Source organism: Pan troglodytes, chromosome 20 (assembly GCF_028858775.2).
Source record: "Pan troglodytes isolate AG18354 chromosome 20, NHGRI_mPanTro3-v2.0_pri, whole genome shotgun sequence".
NCBI classification, from domain to species: domain Eukaryota; kingdom Metazoa; phylum Chordata; class Mammalia; order Primates; family Hominidae; genus Pan; species Pan troglodytes.
The window spans coordinates 9,855,238-9,871,823 of NC_072418.2; the positions used below are offsets into that span (position 1 = coordinate 9,855,238).

Consider the following 16,586-nt stretch of genomic DNA (forward strand, 5'->3'; position numbering starts at 1 on the left):
ATTAATATGGGATCTTGCTTTCCGTTTCCATTTCCAAGATGTTAATACGGGATCTTGCTGTCCATTTCCGAGATGTGAATGCCGGATCTTGCTGTCCGTTTCTGAGATGTTAATACGGGATCTTGCTGTCTGTTCCCAAGATGTTAATGCGGGATCTTGCTTTCCGTTTCCGTATCCGAGATGTTAATACGGGATCTTGCTGTCCATTTCCGAGATGTTAATACAGGATCTTGCTTTCCGTTTCCATTTCCGAGATGTTAATGTGGATCTTGCTTTCCGTTTCCGATTTAATGCGGGATCTTGCTTTCCGTTTCTGAGATGTTAATGCGGGATCTTGCTTTCCGTTTCCGAGATGTTAATGTGGATCTTGCTTTCCGTTTCCGAGATGTTAATACGGGATCTTGCTGTCCATTTCCGAGATGTTAATATGGGATCTTGCTTTCCGTTTCCGAGATGTTAACACGGGATCTTGCTTTCCGTTTCCGAGATGTTAACACGGGATCTTGCTTTCCGTTTCCGAGATGTTAACACGGGATCTTGCTTTCCATTTCCGAGATGTTAATACGGGATCTTGCTTTCCACTTCCGAGATGTTAATACAGGATCTTGCTTTCCGTTTCCGAGATGTTAAGGCGGGATCTTGCTTTCTGTTTCCGCGATGTTAATGTGGGATCTTGCTTTCTGTTTCCGCGATGTTAATGTGGGATCTTGCTGTCCGTTTCTGAGATGTTACTGTGGATCTTGCTCTCCATTTCTGAGATGTCAATACGGGATCTTGCTTTCCGTTTCCACGATGTTAATATGGGATCTTGCTGTCCATTTCCGATATGTTAATACGGGATCTTGCTTTCTGTTTCCAAGATGTTAATGCGGGATCTTGCTTTCCATTTCCGAGATGTTAATGCAGGATCTTGCTGTCTGTTTCCGAGATGTTAATGTGGGATCTTGCTGTCCATTTCCGAGATGTTAACACGGGATCTTGCTTTCCGTTTCCGAGATGTTAATGTGGATCTTGCTTTCCGTTTCCGAGATGTTAATACGGGGTGTTGCTGTCCATTTCCGAGATGTTAATGTGCAATTTTGCTGTCCATTTCCGAGATGTTAATGTGGATCTTGCATTCCGTTTCCGAGATGTTAATGCGGGATCTTGCTGTCCATTTCCGAGATGTTAATGTGGATCTTGCTTTCCGTTTCCGAGATGTTAATACAGGATCTTGCTGTCCATTTCCGAGATGTTAATGTGGGATTTTGCTGTCCATTTCCGAGATGTTAATGTGGATCTTGCATTCCGTTTCCGAGATGTTAATGCGAGTTGCTTTCCGTTTCTGAGATGTTAATGTGGATCTTGCTTTCCGTTTCCGAGATGTTAATGCGAGTTGCTTTCCGTTTCTGAGATGTTAATGTGGATCTTGCTTTCCGTTTCTGAGATGTTAATGCGGGATCTTGCTTTCCGTTTCCGAGATTTTAATACGGGATCTTGCTTTCCGTTTCCGAGATGTTAATGCGGGATCTTGCTTTCCGTTTCCGAGATGTTAATACGGGATCTTGCTTTCCGTTTCCGAGATGTTAACACGGGATCTTGCTTTCCGCTCCCGAGATGTTAATACGGGATCTTGCTTTCCACTTCCGAGATGTTAATACGGGATCTTGCTTTCCATTTCCGAGATGTTAATGCCGGATCTTGCTTTCCATTTCCGAGATGTTAATGCCGGATCTTGCTTTCTGTTTCCGCGATGTTAATGTGGGATCTTGCTTTCTGTTTCCACGATGTTAATGTGGGATCTTGCTGTCCGTTTCCGAGATGTTAGTGTGGATCTTGCTCTCCGTTTCTGAGATGTTAATACGGGATCTTGCTTTCCGTTTCCGCGATGTTAATATGGGATCTTCCTGTCCATTTCTGATATGTTAATACGGCATCTTGCTTTCTGTTTCCAAGATGTTAATGCGGGATCCTGCTTTCCGTTTCCGAGATGTTAATGCGGGATCTTGCTGTCTGTTTCCGAGATGTTAATGTGGGATCTTGCTGTCCATTTCCGAGATGTTAATTGTGGATCTTGCTTTCTGTTTCCGAGATGTTAATGCGGGATCTTGCTTTCCGTTTCCGAGATGTTAATGTGGATCTTGCTTTCTGTTTCCGAGATGTTAATACGGGATCTTGCTGTCCGTTTCCGAGATGTTAATACGGGATCTTGCTTTCCACTCCCGAGATGTTAATACGGGAGCTTGCTTTCCGCTTCCGAGATGTTAATGTGGGATCTTGCTGTCCATTTCCGAGATGTTAATGTGGATCTTGCTTTCCATTTCCAAGATGTTAATGCGGGATCTTGCATTCCGTTTCCGAGATGTTAATGCGGGATCTTGCTTTCCGTTTCCGAGATGTTAATGTGGATCTTGCTTTCCGTTTCCGAGATGTTAATACGGGATCTTGCTGTCCGTTTCCGAGATGTTAATATGGGATCTTGCTTTCCCTTTCCGAGATGTTAATGCGGGATCTTGCTTTCCGTTTCTGAGATGTTAATGTGGGATCTTGCTGTCCATTTCCGAGAAGTTAATGTGGGATTTTGCTGTCCATTTCCGAGATGTTAATGTGGATCTTGCTTTCCGTTTCCGAGATGTTAATACGGGATCTTGCTCTCCGTTTCCGCAATGTTAATGTGGGATCTTGCTGTCCACTTCCGATATGTTAATACGGGATCTTGCTTTCTGTTTCCGCGATGTTAATGTGGGATCTTGCTGTCAATTTCCAACATGTTAATGTGGATCTTGCTCTCCGTTAGTGAGATGTTAATAGGGGATCTTGCTCTCCGTTTCCGCGATGTTAATGTGGGATCTTGCTGTCCATTTCCGATATGTTAATACGGGATCTTGCTTTCCATTTCCGAGATGTTAATGCGGGATCTTGCTTTCCATTTCCGAGATGTTAATGTGGATCTTGCTTTCCGTTTCCGATATGTTAATACGGGATCTTGCTGTCCATTTCCGAGATGTTAATACGGGATCTTGCTGTCCGTTTCGGAGATGTTAACGCGGGATCTTGCTTTCCGTTTCCGAGATGTTAATGCGGGATCTTGCTTTCCGTTTCCGAGATGTTAATGCGGGATATTGCTTTCCATTTCTGAGATGTTAATGCGGGATCTTGCTGTCCATTTCCGATATGTTAATACGGGATCTTGCTTTCCGTTTCCACAATGTTAATGTGGGATCTTGCTATCCATTTCCGAGATGTTAATGTGGATGTTGCTTTCCGTTTCCAAGATGTTAATACAGGATCTTGCTGTCCATGTCGGAGATGTTAATACGATATCTTGCTTTCCGTTTCCGAGATGTTAATGTGGATCTTGCTTTCCGTTTCCAAGATGTTAATATGGAATCTTGCTGTCCGTTTCCGAGATGTTAATGTGGGATTTTGCTGTCCATTTCCGAGATGTTAATGTGGATCTTGCATTCCGTTTCCGAGATGTTAATGCGGGATCTTGCTTTCCATTTGCGAGATGTTAATGTGGATCTTGCATTCCGTTTCCGAGATGTTAATGCGGGATCTTGCTTTCCATTTGCGAGATGTTAATGCGGGATCTTGCTTTCCATTTCCGAGATGTTAATGTGAGATCTTGCTGTCCATTTCCGAGATGTTAATGTGGGATTTTGCTGTCTATTTCCGAGATGTTAATGTGGATCTTGCTTTCCGTTTCCGAGATGTTAATGTGGGAGTTTGCTGTCCATTTCCGAGATGTTAATGTGGATCTTGCATTCCGTTTCCGAGACGTTAATGCGGGATCTTGCTTTCCATTTCTGAGATGTTAATGCGCGATCTTGCTGTCCATTTCCGATATGTTAATACGGGATCTTGCTTTCCGTTTCCGCAATGTTAATGTGGGATCTTGCTATCCATTTCCGAGATGTTAATGTGGATGTTGCTTTCCGTTTCTGAGATGCTAATACGGGATCTTGCTGTCCGTTTCCGAGATGTTAATACGGGATCTTGCTTTCCGTTTCCGAGATGTTAATGCGGGATCTTGCTTTCCATTTGCGAGATGTTAATGCGGGATCTTGCTTTCCATTTCCGAGATGTTAATGTGAGATCTGGCTGTCCATTTCCGAGATGTTAATGTGGGATTTTGCCGTCTATTTCCGAGATGTTAATGTGGATCTTGCTTTCCGTTTCCGAGATGTTAATGTGGGAGTTTGCTGTCCATTTCCGAGATGTTAATGTGGATCTTGCATTCCGTTTCCAAGATGTTAATGCGGGATCTTGCTTTCCGTTTCTGAGATGTTAATGTGGATCTTGCTTTCCATTTCTGAGATGTTAATACGGGATCTTGCTGTCCATTTCCGAGATGTTAATAGAGGATCTTGCTTTCCGTTTCCGAGATGTTAATGCGGGATCTTGCTTTCCGTTTCCGAGATGTTAATGCGGGATATTGCTTTCCATTTCTGAGATGTTAATGCGGGATCTTGCTGTCCATTTCCGATATGTTAATACGGGATCTTGCTTTCCGTTTCCACAATGTTAATGTGGGATCTTGCTATCCATTTCCGAGATGTTAATGTGGATGTTGCTTTCCGTTTCCAAGATGTTAATACAGGATCTTGCTGTCCATGTCGGAGATGTTAATACGATATCTTGCTTTCCGTTTCCGAGATGTTAATGTGGATCTTGCTTTCCGTTTCCAAGATGTTAATATGGAATCTTGCTGTCCGTTTCCGAGATGTTAATGTGGGATTTTGCTGTCCATTTCCGAGATGTTAATGTGGATCTTGCATTCCGTTTCCGAGATGTTAATGCGGGATCTTGCTTTCCATTTGCGAGATGTTAATGTGGATCTTGCATTCCGTTTCCGAGATGTTAATGCGGGATCTTGCTTTCCATTTGCGAGATGTTAATGCGGGATCTTGCTTTCCATTTCCGAGATGTTAATGTGAGATCTTGCTGTCCATTTCCGAGATGTTAATGTGGGATTTTGCTGTCTATTTCCGAGATGTTAATGTGGATCTTGCTTTCCGTTTCCGAGATGTTAATGTGGGAGTTTGCTGTCCATTTCCGAGATGTTAATGTGGATCTTGCATTCCGTTTCCGAGACGTTAATGCGGGATCTTGCTTTCCATTTCTGAGATGTTAATGCGCGATCTTGCTGTCCATTTCCGATATGTTAATACGGGATCTTGCTTTCCGTTTCCGCAATGTTAATGTGGGATCTTGCTATCCATTTCCGAGATGTTAATGTGGATGTTGCTTTCCGTTTCTGAGATGCTAATACGGGATCTTGCTGTCCGTTTCCGAGATGTTAATACGGGATCTTGCTTTCCGTTTCCGAGATGTTAATGCGGGATCTTGCTTTCCATTTGCGAGATGTTAATGCGGGATCTTGCTTTCCATTTCCGAGATGTTAATGTGAGATCTGGCTGTCCATTTCCGAGATGTTAATGTGGGATTTTGCCGTCTATTTCCGAGATGTTAATGTGGATCTTGCTTTCCGTTTCCGAGATGTTAATGTGGGAGTTTGCTGTCCATTTCCGAGATGTTAATGTGGATCTTGCATTCCGTTTCCAAGATGTTAATGCGGGATCTTGCTTTCCGTTTCTGAGATGTTAATGTGGATCTTGCTTTCCATTTCTGAGATGTTAATACGGGATCTTGCTGTCCATTTCCGAGATGTTAATAGAGGATCTTGCTTTTCGTTTCCGAGATGTTAATGCGGGATCTTGCTTTCCATTTCTGAGATGTTAATGCGCGATCTTGCTGTCCATTTCCGATATGTTAATACGGGATCTTGCTTTCCGTTTCCGCAATGTTAATGTGGGATCTTGCTATCCATTTCCGAGATGTTAATGTGGATGTTGCTTTCCGTTTCTGAGATGCTAATACGGGATCTTGCTGTCCGTTTCCGAGATGTTAATGCAGGATCTTGCTTTCCATTTCCGAGATGTTAATGCGGGATCTTGCTTTCCGTTTCCGAGATGTTAATGCGGGATCTTGCTGTCCATTTCCGATATGTTAATACGGGATCTTGCTTTCCGTTTCCGCATTGTTAATGTGGGATCTTGCTGTCCATTTCCAAGATGTTAATGTGGATCTTGCTGTCTGTTTCCGAGATGTTAATACGGGATCTTGCTGTCCGTTTCCCAGATGTTAATACGGGATCTTGCTGTCCGTTTCCGAGATGTTAATATGGGATCTTGCTTTCCGTTTCCGAGATGTTAATGCGGGATCTTGCTTTCCGTTTCCGAAATGTTAACGCGGGATCTTGCTTTCGGTTTCCGAGATGTTAATGCGGGTTCTTGCTGTCCATTTCCGATATGTTAATACGGGATCTTGCTTTATGTTTCCGCGATGTTAATGTGGGATCTTGCTGTCCGTTTCCGAGATGTTAACACGGGATCTTGCTGTCCGTTTCCGAGATGCTAACACGGGATCTTGCTGTCCGTTTCCGAGATGCTAACGCGGGATCTTGCTGTCCGTTTCCGAGATGCTAACGCGGGATCTTGCTGTCCGTTTCCGAGATGTTAACGCGGGATCTTGCTGTCCGTTTCCGAGATGTTAACGCGGGATCTTGCTTTCCGTTTCCGAGATGTTAACGCGGGATCTTGCTTTCCGTTTCCGAGATGTTAACGCGGGATCTTGCTTTCCGTTTCCGAGATGTTAACGCGGGATCTTGCTTTCCGTTTCCGAGATGTTAACGCGGGATCTTGCTTTCCGTTTCCGAGATGTTAACGCGGGATCTTGCTGTCCGTTTCCGAGATGTTAACGCGGGATCGTGCTGTCCGTTTCCGGGATGTTAACGCGGGATCTCCTTTCCGTTTCCGAGATGTTAACGCGGGATCGTGCTGTCCGTTTCCGGGATGTTAACGCGGGATCTTGCTTTCCGTTTCCGGGATGTTAACGCGGGATCTTGCTTTCCGTTTCCGGGATGTTAACGCGGGATCTTGCTTTCCGTTTCCGAGATGTTAACGCGGGATCTTGCTTTCCGTTTCCGAGATGTTAACGCGGGATCTTGCTGTCCGTTTCCGAGATGTTAACGCGGGATCTTGCTTTCCGTTTCCGAGATGTTAACGCGGGATCTTGCTGTCCGTTTCCGAGATGTTAACGCGGGATCGTGCTGTCCGTTTCCGGGATGTTAACGCGGGATCTCCTTTCCGTTTCCGAGATGTTAACGCGGGATCTTGCTGTCCGTTTCCGGGATGTTAACGCGGGATCTTGCTTTCCGTTTCCGGGATGTTAACGCGGGATCTTGCTTTCCGTTTCCGGGATGTTAACGCGGGATCTTGCTGTCCGTTTCCGGGATGTTAACGCGGGATCTTGCTGTCCGTTTCCGGGATGTTAACGCGGGATCTTGCTGTCCGTTTCCGAGATGTTAACGCGGGATCTTGCTTTCCGTTTCCGAGATGTTAACGCGGGATCTTGCTGTCCGTTTCCGGGATGTTAACGCGGGATCTTGCTTTCCGTTTCCGGGATGTTAACGCGGGATCTTGCTTTCCGTTTCCGAGATGTTAACGCGGGATCTTGCTGTCCGTTTCCGGGATGTTAACGCGGGATCTTGCTTTCCGTTTCCGAGATGTTAACGCGGGATCTTGCTTTCCGTTTCCGGGATGTTAACGCGGGATCTTGCTGTCCGTTTCCGAGATGTTAACGCGGGATCTTGCTTTCCGTTTCCGAGATGTTAACGCGGGATCTTGCTGTCCGTTTCCGGGATGTTAACGTGGGATCTTGCTTTCCGTTTCCGGGATGTTAACGCGGGATCTTGCTTTCCGTTTCCGAGATGTTAACGCGGGATCTTGCTTTCCGTTTCCGAGATGTTAACGCGGGATCTTGCTTTCCGTTTCCGAGATGTTAACGCGGGATCTTGCTGTCCGTTTCCGGGATGTTAACGCGGGATCTTGCTTTCCGTTTCCGAGATGTTAACGCGGGATCTTGCTGTCCGTTTCCGAGATGTTAACGCGGGATCGTGCTGTCCGTTTCCGGGATGTTAATGCGAGATCTTGCTGTCCGTTTCCGAGATGTTAATGCGGGGTCTTGCTGTCCCTTTCCGAGATGTTAATGCGGGATCTTGCTGTCCGTTTCTGAGATGTTAATGCGGGATCTTGCTGTCCGTTTCCGAGATGTTAATACAGGATCTTGCTGTCCGTTTCTGAGATGTTAATACAGGATCTTGCTTTCTGTTTCCTAGAAAATTGGCAACTTCTCCATCGTGCGGCGGCTTGGCGTGCAGGAGTGCATTCTCCTGGTTACACAACGCATAACCAAATACCCAGTGCTGGTGGAGCGCATCATCCAGAACACGGAAGGTAGGCCTTCTCCCCACTGCCTTGCCCGTCCGTGCTGCTGCAGCACAGGGCTCTCTCCATGTACCCACTCCCTATTTGAGCAGCAAACTGGATAAATTCCCTTTGAAATCCACTTTGCTGGGTGCTGGGGTTCCTTCCTTTTTTTTTTTTTTTTTTGTTTTTTTAAGAGACAGAGTCTCACTTTGTTGCCCAGGCTGGAGTGTAGTGGTGAAATCATAGCTCATTGCACAGCCTCCAACTCCGGGGCTCAAGTGGTCCTTCTACCTCAGCCTCCCAAGCACCTGGGACTACAGGCATACGCCACTACACACAGTTAATTTTTTTTAAATTTTTTTTTTAGAGATGGGGTCTCGCTGTGTTACCCAGGCTGGTCTGGAACTCCTGGGTTCAAGTGATCCTCCCACCTCGGTCTCTCCAAAGTGCTGGGATTACAGGCATGAGCCATCACATCTGGCCTGGGTTTTTTTGTTTTGTTTTGAGACAGTCTCACTGTGTCCCTCAGGATGGAGTACAGTGGCACGATCTTGGCTCACTGCAACCTCCACTTCCCAGGTTCAAGCGATTCTCCTGCCTCAGACTGCCGAGTAGCTAGGACTACAGGCGCCCACCACCACACCTAGCTAACTTTGATATTTGTAGTAGAGATGGGGATTCACCATGTTGATCAGGCTGGTCTTAAACTCCTGGCCTCAAATGATCCACCCATGTTGGCCTCCCAAAGTGCTGGGATTACAGGCGTGAGCCACCATGCCACGCCCAGCCTGGCCTGGGGCTTTTGATACAAGAAAGTTGGGGTGGTCAGCACCATGAAAGCAGGAGCCAGGTCTCATTTGCCAACTGTTTCCCCCAGCCCCTAGCACAGGCTGGGCCACTGCAGGCCCTCAGTGTCAGTGTCTGTGGAAAGGATGACTGGATGGAGACGGTGCCCTGGTGGTTCAAACAGACCCAGAGATGGCCTCTGTGTCACATGACCAGGGCTGAGCAAGGGATGTGTCTGGAGCCAGGGAGGCAGAGAAGGGCAGGCAGTCCAGCCAGGAGTTCTGGCAGCCAGAGCCGTGCTGACCACAGCTCTCGCTTCACCACTGAATTCAGGCCGTGAGAGGATGAACAAATTTCCCCACTATAAAAGCCACATCCTTGGAGTGGGAAGAGCCAGATCCCAGTCACAACAGGAGGTGGAGGGAATCTAATTAATTAATTAATTTATTTATTTATTGTAAGATGGAGTTTCACTCTTATTGCCCAGGCTAGAGTACAGTGGCACGATCTTGGCTCACTGCAACCTCTGCCTCCTGGGTTCAAGTGATTCTCCTGCCTCAGCCTCCCGAGTAGCTGGGATTACAGGCATGTGCCACCACGCCTGGCTAATTTTTATATTTTTAGTAGAGACGAGGTTTCTTCATGTTGGTCAGGCTGGTCTTGAACTCCCGACCTCAGGTGATCTGCCCGCCTCAGCCTCCGAGAGTGCTGGGATTACAGGCGTGAGCCACCATGCCCAGCTGGGAGTCTTTTATGAAGGGATTGGGACAGAGGAGAGTTTGTTTACCAAGCACTAGACGGCAGAGCTAGTCATGGCAGTTTTGCCACTTGAATTGCACCTTAGCTTCTGCATTCGATAGACGCTCTACCTAGGTAAAAATTCAGCTCTGGGCCAGGCACAGTGGCTTATGCCTGTAATCCCAGCACTTTGGGAGGCTGAGGCAGGTGGATCACTTGAAGTCAGGAGTTTGAGACCAGCCTGGCCAACATAGTAAAACCCCATCTCTACTAAAAATACCAAAAAAAATAGCTGGGCATGGTGGCGGGTGCCTGTAATCCCAGCTACTTGGGAGACTGAGGCAGGAGAATCGCTTGAACCTGGGAGACAAGTTGCAGTGAGCTGAGATTGCGCCATTGTACTCTAGCCTGGGTGACAGAGCCAGACTCCGTCCACCCTACCCCCCCCAAAAAAAACCTAAACTCTGACGTGTTGCATTTATTTTGGAGAACTATTTGCATCTCAGGATATTACATTTGGGAAGTGATCTTGAGGGTCTTCTGAGTGGTGGCCTTGGAGAACACACCTCATAGATCCCACACGCCCATACATAGTGTGTCCACACACCTCATAGATCCCACATGTCCATACATAGTGAGTGTGTCCACTTCTGTTGTGTTAAAGTGGAAAAGAAAGACGCTAACTCTGCTATGTGTGGCAGCTGGCACTGAGGACTATGAAGACCTGACCCAGGCCTTGAACCTCATCAAAGATATCATCTCACAAGTGGACGCCAAGGTCAGTGAGTGTGAGAAGGGCCAGCGCCTCAGGGAGATCGCAGGGAAGATGGACCTGAAGTCTTCCAGCAAACTCAAGAACGGGCTCACCTTCCGCAAGGAAGACATGCTTCAGCGGCAGCTCCACCTGGAGGGCATGCTATGCTGGAAGACCACATCAGGGCGCTTGAAAGGTAAAGGCCTGCCCCTGCCCACCTCTAGTGGGTGCCATCTTGGATCAGTGGGCACTGTCTTGGAGTGGTGGGCACTGTCTTAGATTAGTGGCACCATCTTGTATCAGTGGGTACCATCTTGGAGAGGTGGGTACTCTCTTGATTGGTGGCACTATCCTGTATCAGTGGGTACCATTTTGGAGTGTTGGTTCCCATTTTTTATTGGTGGGTGCCATGTTGGATTGGTGGCATTATATTGGATTGGTGGGTGCTATCTTGGGTTGGTAGCACCATCTTGGGAGTTGTGGGTGCCCTCTTAGAGTGATGGGTGCCATCTTGGATCAGTGGGCATCATCTTGGATTGGTGGGTGCCATATTGGATTAGCAGCACCATCTTGGAGTGGTGGCACCGTATTGGATTGGTGGGTGCCCTCTTGGATCAGTGGCACCATCTTGGGAGTTGTGGGCACCCTCTTGGAGTGGTGGGTGCCATCTTGGATCAGTGGCACCATCTTGGTGGGTTCCCTCTTGAATCAGTGGGCACAATTTGGGTTGGTGGGTGCCATCTTGGATTGGTGGCACAGTCTTAGGAATGATGGCACCATCTTAGATCACTGGGTGCCTCTTGGATCAGTGGCGTAGTCTTGGAAATAGTGACATCATCCTGGATCAGTGAGTACCATCTTGGATCAGTGAGCACCATCTTGGAATGGTGGCATCATCTTGATCAGTGGGCTCCCTCTTGGATCAGTGGCCACCATTTTGATTGGTGGGTGCCATCTCGGACTGGTGGCATGGTCTTGGGAGTGGTGGCATCCTCTCAGATCAGTGGGTGCCCTCTTGGATCAGTGGGCACCATCTTGGTTTGGTTTGGTGGGTGTCAACTGACACAGAGCCACTGAAGTCTGGCTACTTCATGGCTGAAGGGAGGTTATGAGCTGAGTCAGGATGAGCAAGGCAGCTGGGGTGTAGCACAAAAGAGATGGTTGTATCACCATCCTCCTCCTCTGGTCTTTGGAAGGGTGCAGTACACACCAGGAGGGCATGCTGAGTTGTTGACTTCCCAATGGAAACCCAGGGCATTGGTGGCACGAGACACCCCAGGTTTGGGCCCAGAATTCCAAACACGCTCAGCTGCCCATCTGGGCAGTCATGGGCCAGCCTGCCTGCCATGGGCCCAGCCACTGAGAGGCCCCCATGTGGATAGAGAATACCCCCAGGACTGCTGATCAGTGTCCCGAAGCATCCCACTCGCTGCCCAGGGTGTGCTCCGAGCCCTACTTTCAAGACCCATGTTGCAGTTCAGACCAGAGAGTGCTCAGGATTCATCCCTGGGTTTCCTGTTCATTTTTGGAACCTCTAGAAACATCCCAAGCTATCTATTCACATCAGCATCTTTAAGGATCTTGAGGGAGTCATTGAGGTGGCCAAATGACAGCACTTGCCCACTCATCATTTGAGTAGGTGTGTATTTCGCAGACAGGTTTAGCGCCTTCTGCCTGCCAGGCGCCGAGTTGGATGGTAGGAATACACCCCACCGGGCAAGACCTGGTGCCTAGCCTTTTAAGGCATCAGTCACTGGGGCTGAAAGAGAGAAACAAGCCAAAAAACGGAAAAACTAGTTAGGAGTCCAGCAGATGCTTTAAGGAAGCCAGCAGGCTGCAGTGTGAGAGAATTAGCAAAAGCGTATCTGACTTAGACAGGGGTGTTGGAAGCAGCTCCCCAAAAGTGGCGTTGCCCTTGAAATGCAGCTCAGGATTTGCATCTATGTGCAGGAAGCCTTACAGCACGAGAGGTTCATACAGGGACAAGGCGCCAAGGGGGACTGAGGGGCACGAGGGGACTGAGACCACCCCTGGCCTGCATCGCTGCTGTGGCTCGGGTCCTGGTGACCCAGGAGCAGGGAGAACAGAGAGCTCCGTTCACATCTGAGACATCAGAGGGAGAGATGCTGTATTAGTCCGTGTTCATGTTGCTGATAAAGATATACCTGAGACTGGGCAACTTACCAAAGAAAGAGGTTTAATGGACTTAAACAGTTCCACCTGTGGGGGAAGGCCTCACAATCATGGCAGAAGGCAGGAGGAGCAAGTCAAGTCTTACATGGATGGCAGCAGGCAAAGAGAGAGGGAGCTTGTGCAGGGAAACTCCCCCTTATAAAACTGTCAGATCTTGTGAGACTCATTCACTATCACGAGAACAGCATGGAAAAGATCTGCCCCCATGATTCAATTACCTCCCACCAGGTCCCTCTTACAGCACGTGGGAATTCAAGATGAGATGTGGGTGGGGACGCAGCCAAACCGTATCAGACTCTCAAAGGTCAGACCCAGCAGGTGTTGTTACAGCAAAGAGAACTGCCGGGCACAGTGGCCTGCCACGGGCGGGAGCCCTGGTTTGAGCTCTGGACACGAAGGGACTTAGAGGAGGCTCCGGCTGCTCATTGGTGCTGAAGGTTGAGACCTGGAAAGGTGATGGGAGGTGCAGGCAAGGCAGAAAGGAAACTTCTAGGCCCAGGCAGAAGCATCACGCTGCTTACACCTTCCTGGGAAGTGGCATCCGCGGGGGTGGCCGGCAAGACCTCCTGGCCATGGGACCTTTAAGATGCCTCCTTCCATGCTGTCTTCCCAGATGTCCTGGCCATCCTGCTGACCGACGTACTTTTGCTGCTACAAGAAAAAGATCAGAAATACGTCTTTGCTTCTGTGGTATGTATCCTGTCTCTTCAGACGAAGGGTCGGCTGGGTGCTGTGGCTCATGTCTATAATCCCAGCACTTTGGGTGGCCGAGGTGGATGGATCACTTGAGCTCAAGAGTTGAAGTCCAGCCTGGCCAACGTGGTGAAACCTCACCTCTACTAAAAATACAAAAATTAGCCGGGCATGGTGGCCCATGTCTGTAGTCCCAGCTACTCAGGAGGCTGAGGCAGGATAATCACCTGAACCCAGGAGGCGAAGGTTGCAGTGAGCTGAGATTGTGCCACTGCTCTCCAGCAAGACTGCGCCACTGCTCTCCAGCCTGGGCAACAGAGCGAGACTCTATCTCAAAACAAAAAAACAAAACAAACAAAAAACAGACGAAGGGCCCTGCTTGCTGTGATCTTGTTGGGAGGTTGGCTGAAACTGCCCATGGAAGGGGCACCTGTGAGTTTTCCAGGCCCACATAGCTGGGATTACAGGCTCCCGCCACCACGCCTGGCTACGTTTTTGTATTTTTAGTAGAGATGGGGTTTCACCATGTTGGCCAGGCTGGTCTCCATCTCCTAACCTCAAGTGATCCTCCTGCCTTGGCCTCCCAAAGTGATGGGATTACAGTTGTGTGCCACCATGCCCAGCTGCTGGTGTGTTCTTAACCAGTGTATTTGTTTGCTGAGGCTGCTGTAAACAAAATACCATGGACTGGGTGGTTTAGACCACATAAATTTATTGTCTCACGTTTCTGCAGGCTGAAAGTCCAAGATGAAGGTATCAGCAGGGTTGGTTTCTTCTGAGGCCCCTTGGCTTGTAGACAGCTATCTGCTCATCTGTTCTCTGTGTCCTCGAGTGGCCATCCCTCTGTGTGTGGCTCTGTGCTAATCTCTTGTTAGAAGGATGCCAGTCAGATTGGATTTGGGCCCGCCCATATGATCTCATTTTGCCATAATCATCTCTCTCTTTTTTTTTTTTTTTTTTTTTTTTTTGAGACAGAGTCTCGCTCTGTCGCCCAGGCTGGAGTGTGCAACGACACAGTCTCGACTCACTGCAACCTCCACCTCCCGAGTTCCAGTGATTCTCCTGCCTCAGCCTCCTGAGTAGCTGGGATTACAGGCACCAGCCGCCACAAAATACAAAAGTATTTTTAGTAGAGACAGGGTTTCACCATGTTGGCCAGGCTGGTCTTGAACTCCTGACCTTAAGTGATCTGCCTGCCTCAGCCTCCCAAAGTGCTGGGATTACAGGAGTGAGCCACCACACCCGCACCTTAATCACCTCTTTAAAGGCCCCATCTCCAAAGACAGCCACATTCTGAGGTGCTAGGGGTCAGGACTTCATATGAATTTGTGGAGAACACAGTGTAGCCCACTCTAGCCAGTTAAAATGTGCATTTTGCTGGTCTGTGGAAGCATTGTCTCTTGAAGGATGCGTGACAGACTAGAAATACCGGTGGCTCTGGGTGGCCTGAGGCACAAGACAGAGATGGGTTTATCTGTTGTTGTATACTACACACTTGTATCTTTTGAGCTTTCTCGTGTGTATGTGCATTGCTGACTATTTAAAAAAAATTTTTTAAGCTGATGAAATTGACACATTATCGGGATACTAAGGGGCAAGATGGCTCACTCCTGTCATCTCAGCACTTTGGGAGGCCGAGATAGGAGGATCACTTGAGCCTAGGAGTTCAATACCAGCCTAGGCAACATAGTGAGATCCCATCTCTACAAAAAATACAAAAATTAGCTGGGCCTGGCGGCACGTGCCTATAATCCCAGCTACTCAGGAGGCTGAGGTGGGAGGATCACTTGAGCCCGGGGGGTCAAGGCTGCAGGGAACAATGATTGCACCACTGCACTACAGCCTGGGTGACAGAGCAAGACCTGGCCTCCAAGATAGTTTAAAAAAAAAAAAAAAAAAAAAAAGGTTTCTAGGATTTCGTTGCAATAGTATCTTTTTTCCCCCAGATGGCAAAATATTTCCGCTTTGAATTGTTTGAAAAGAAATGAGGAGCGTGACCCCCACTCTTAGTTCCCCTCACCAGGCCCTTGACCTCCCTGCTGTTTGGGTGTGGTGGGGTAAAGGGTGACCTCCCCAATGCCCTCTACCCATGCAGGACTCAAAGCCACCCGTCATCTCGTTACAAAAGCTCATCGTGAGGGAAGTGGCCAACGAGGAGAAAGCGATGTTTCTGATCAGCGCCTCCTTGCAAGGGCCGGAGATGTATGAAATCTACACGAGCTCCAAAGAGGACAGGAACGCCTGGATGGCCCACATCCAAAGGGCTGTGGAGAGGTGAGGAGGGCCTGGGTGTCTCCCCACCTGCTGTGTTCCTTCCGCCGATTGGTCCACCCTTGGCTTCGACGGTTGGCCATCAGCTGTGACCTTGAACTCCCTCATCCCAGCTTGGGACCCATGACGCCATTCCAGCTCCTTCTGATGACTCAACCTGTTGGACGTTGAGGCCAACGGGCCCAGAAAGGCAGCTGTAACCTGGGCCTTTCTGCATGCGTGGGCCACTGCACCTGCCATGGCGGGCTCTCTGCATTCTAGGGCCAGATTTGTTGGAGCAGGGCATGGCATCTTGTCCTTCCTCCTTGGGCCGAGCACTCCTCAGGGCCCAGAACCAGCTGGCTTCCCCTCCCTCTCTTTATTTTTTATTTTTTTGAGACAGAGTCTTGCTCTGTCGCCCAGGCTGGAGTGCAGTGATGCAATCTCGGCTCACTGCAGCCTCCGCCTCCCAGGTTCAAGCAATTCTCCTGCTTCAGCCTCCCCGAGTAGCTGGGATTACAGGCGTGAGCCACTGTGCCCAGCCTATTTTGTTTTGTTTTGTTTTGTTTTGTTTTGTTTTGTTTTTTAGAGTCGGGCTCTTGCTCTATCACCCAGGCTGGAGTGCGCTGACACAATCATAGCTTACTGCAACCCAAACTCCTGGGCTCAAGCCATCCTACCCCCTCGGCCTCCCAAGTAGCTGGAACTACAGGCACACACCACCACACCTAGCTAGATTTTTTATTTTTGTAGAGATGGGGCCTCACTGTGTTGCCCAGGCTGGTCTTGAACTCCTGGCCTCAAGCCATCCTCCTGTCTTGGCCTCCCAAAGTGTTGGGATTACAGGCGTGAGCCACCATGCCTGTCCACTCCCTCTCTTGATTCCCGGAGGCTTCCTGGTGCCTTAGTCTGGTTCGGAC

At 48.6% G+C, this 16,586-nt stretch overlaps 1 protein-coding gene across 14 annotated transcripts in view; it reads left to right on the forward strand.

Moving 5' to 3' along the window:
* Nucleotides 1–16,586, forward strand: part of ARHGEF18 (Rho/Rac guanine nucleotide exchange factor 18) — a 131,491-nt gene that overhangs the window by 102,087 nt on the left and 12,818 nt on the right. For all 14 annotated transcript variants that reach the window (XR_010153521.1, XM_063800474.1, XM_063800470.1 and 11 more), the window contains 4 exons: nt 8,162–8,279; nt 10,478–10,726; nt 13,337–13,413; nt 15,512–15,690. Coding sequence is in view for 13 of the 14 variants with exons in the window: in XM_063800474.1 (XP_063656544.1) it covers nt 8,162–8,279; nt 10,478–10,726; nt 13,337–13,413; nt 15,512–15,690 (623 nt within the window). In the remaining variant the exon portion in view is untranslated. The remainder of the gene's footprint in view (nt 1–8,161; nt 8,280–10,477; nt 10,727–13,336; nt 13,414–15,511; nt 15,691–16,586) is intronic.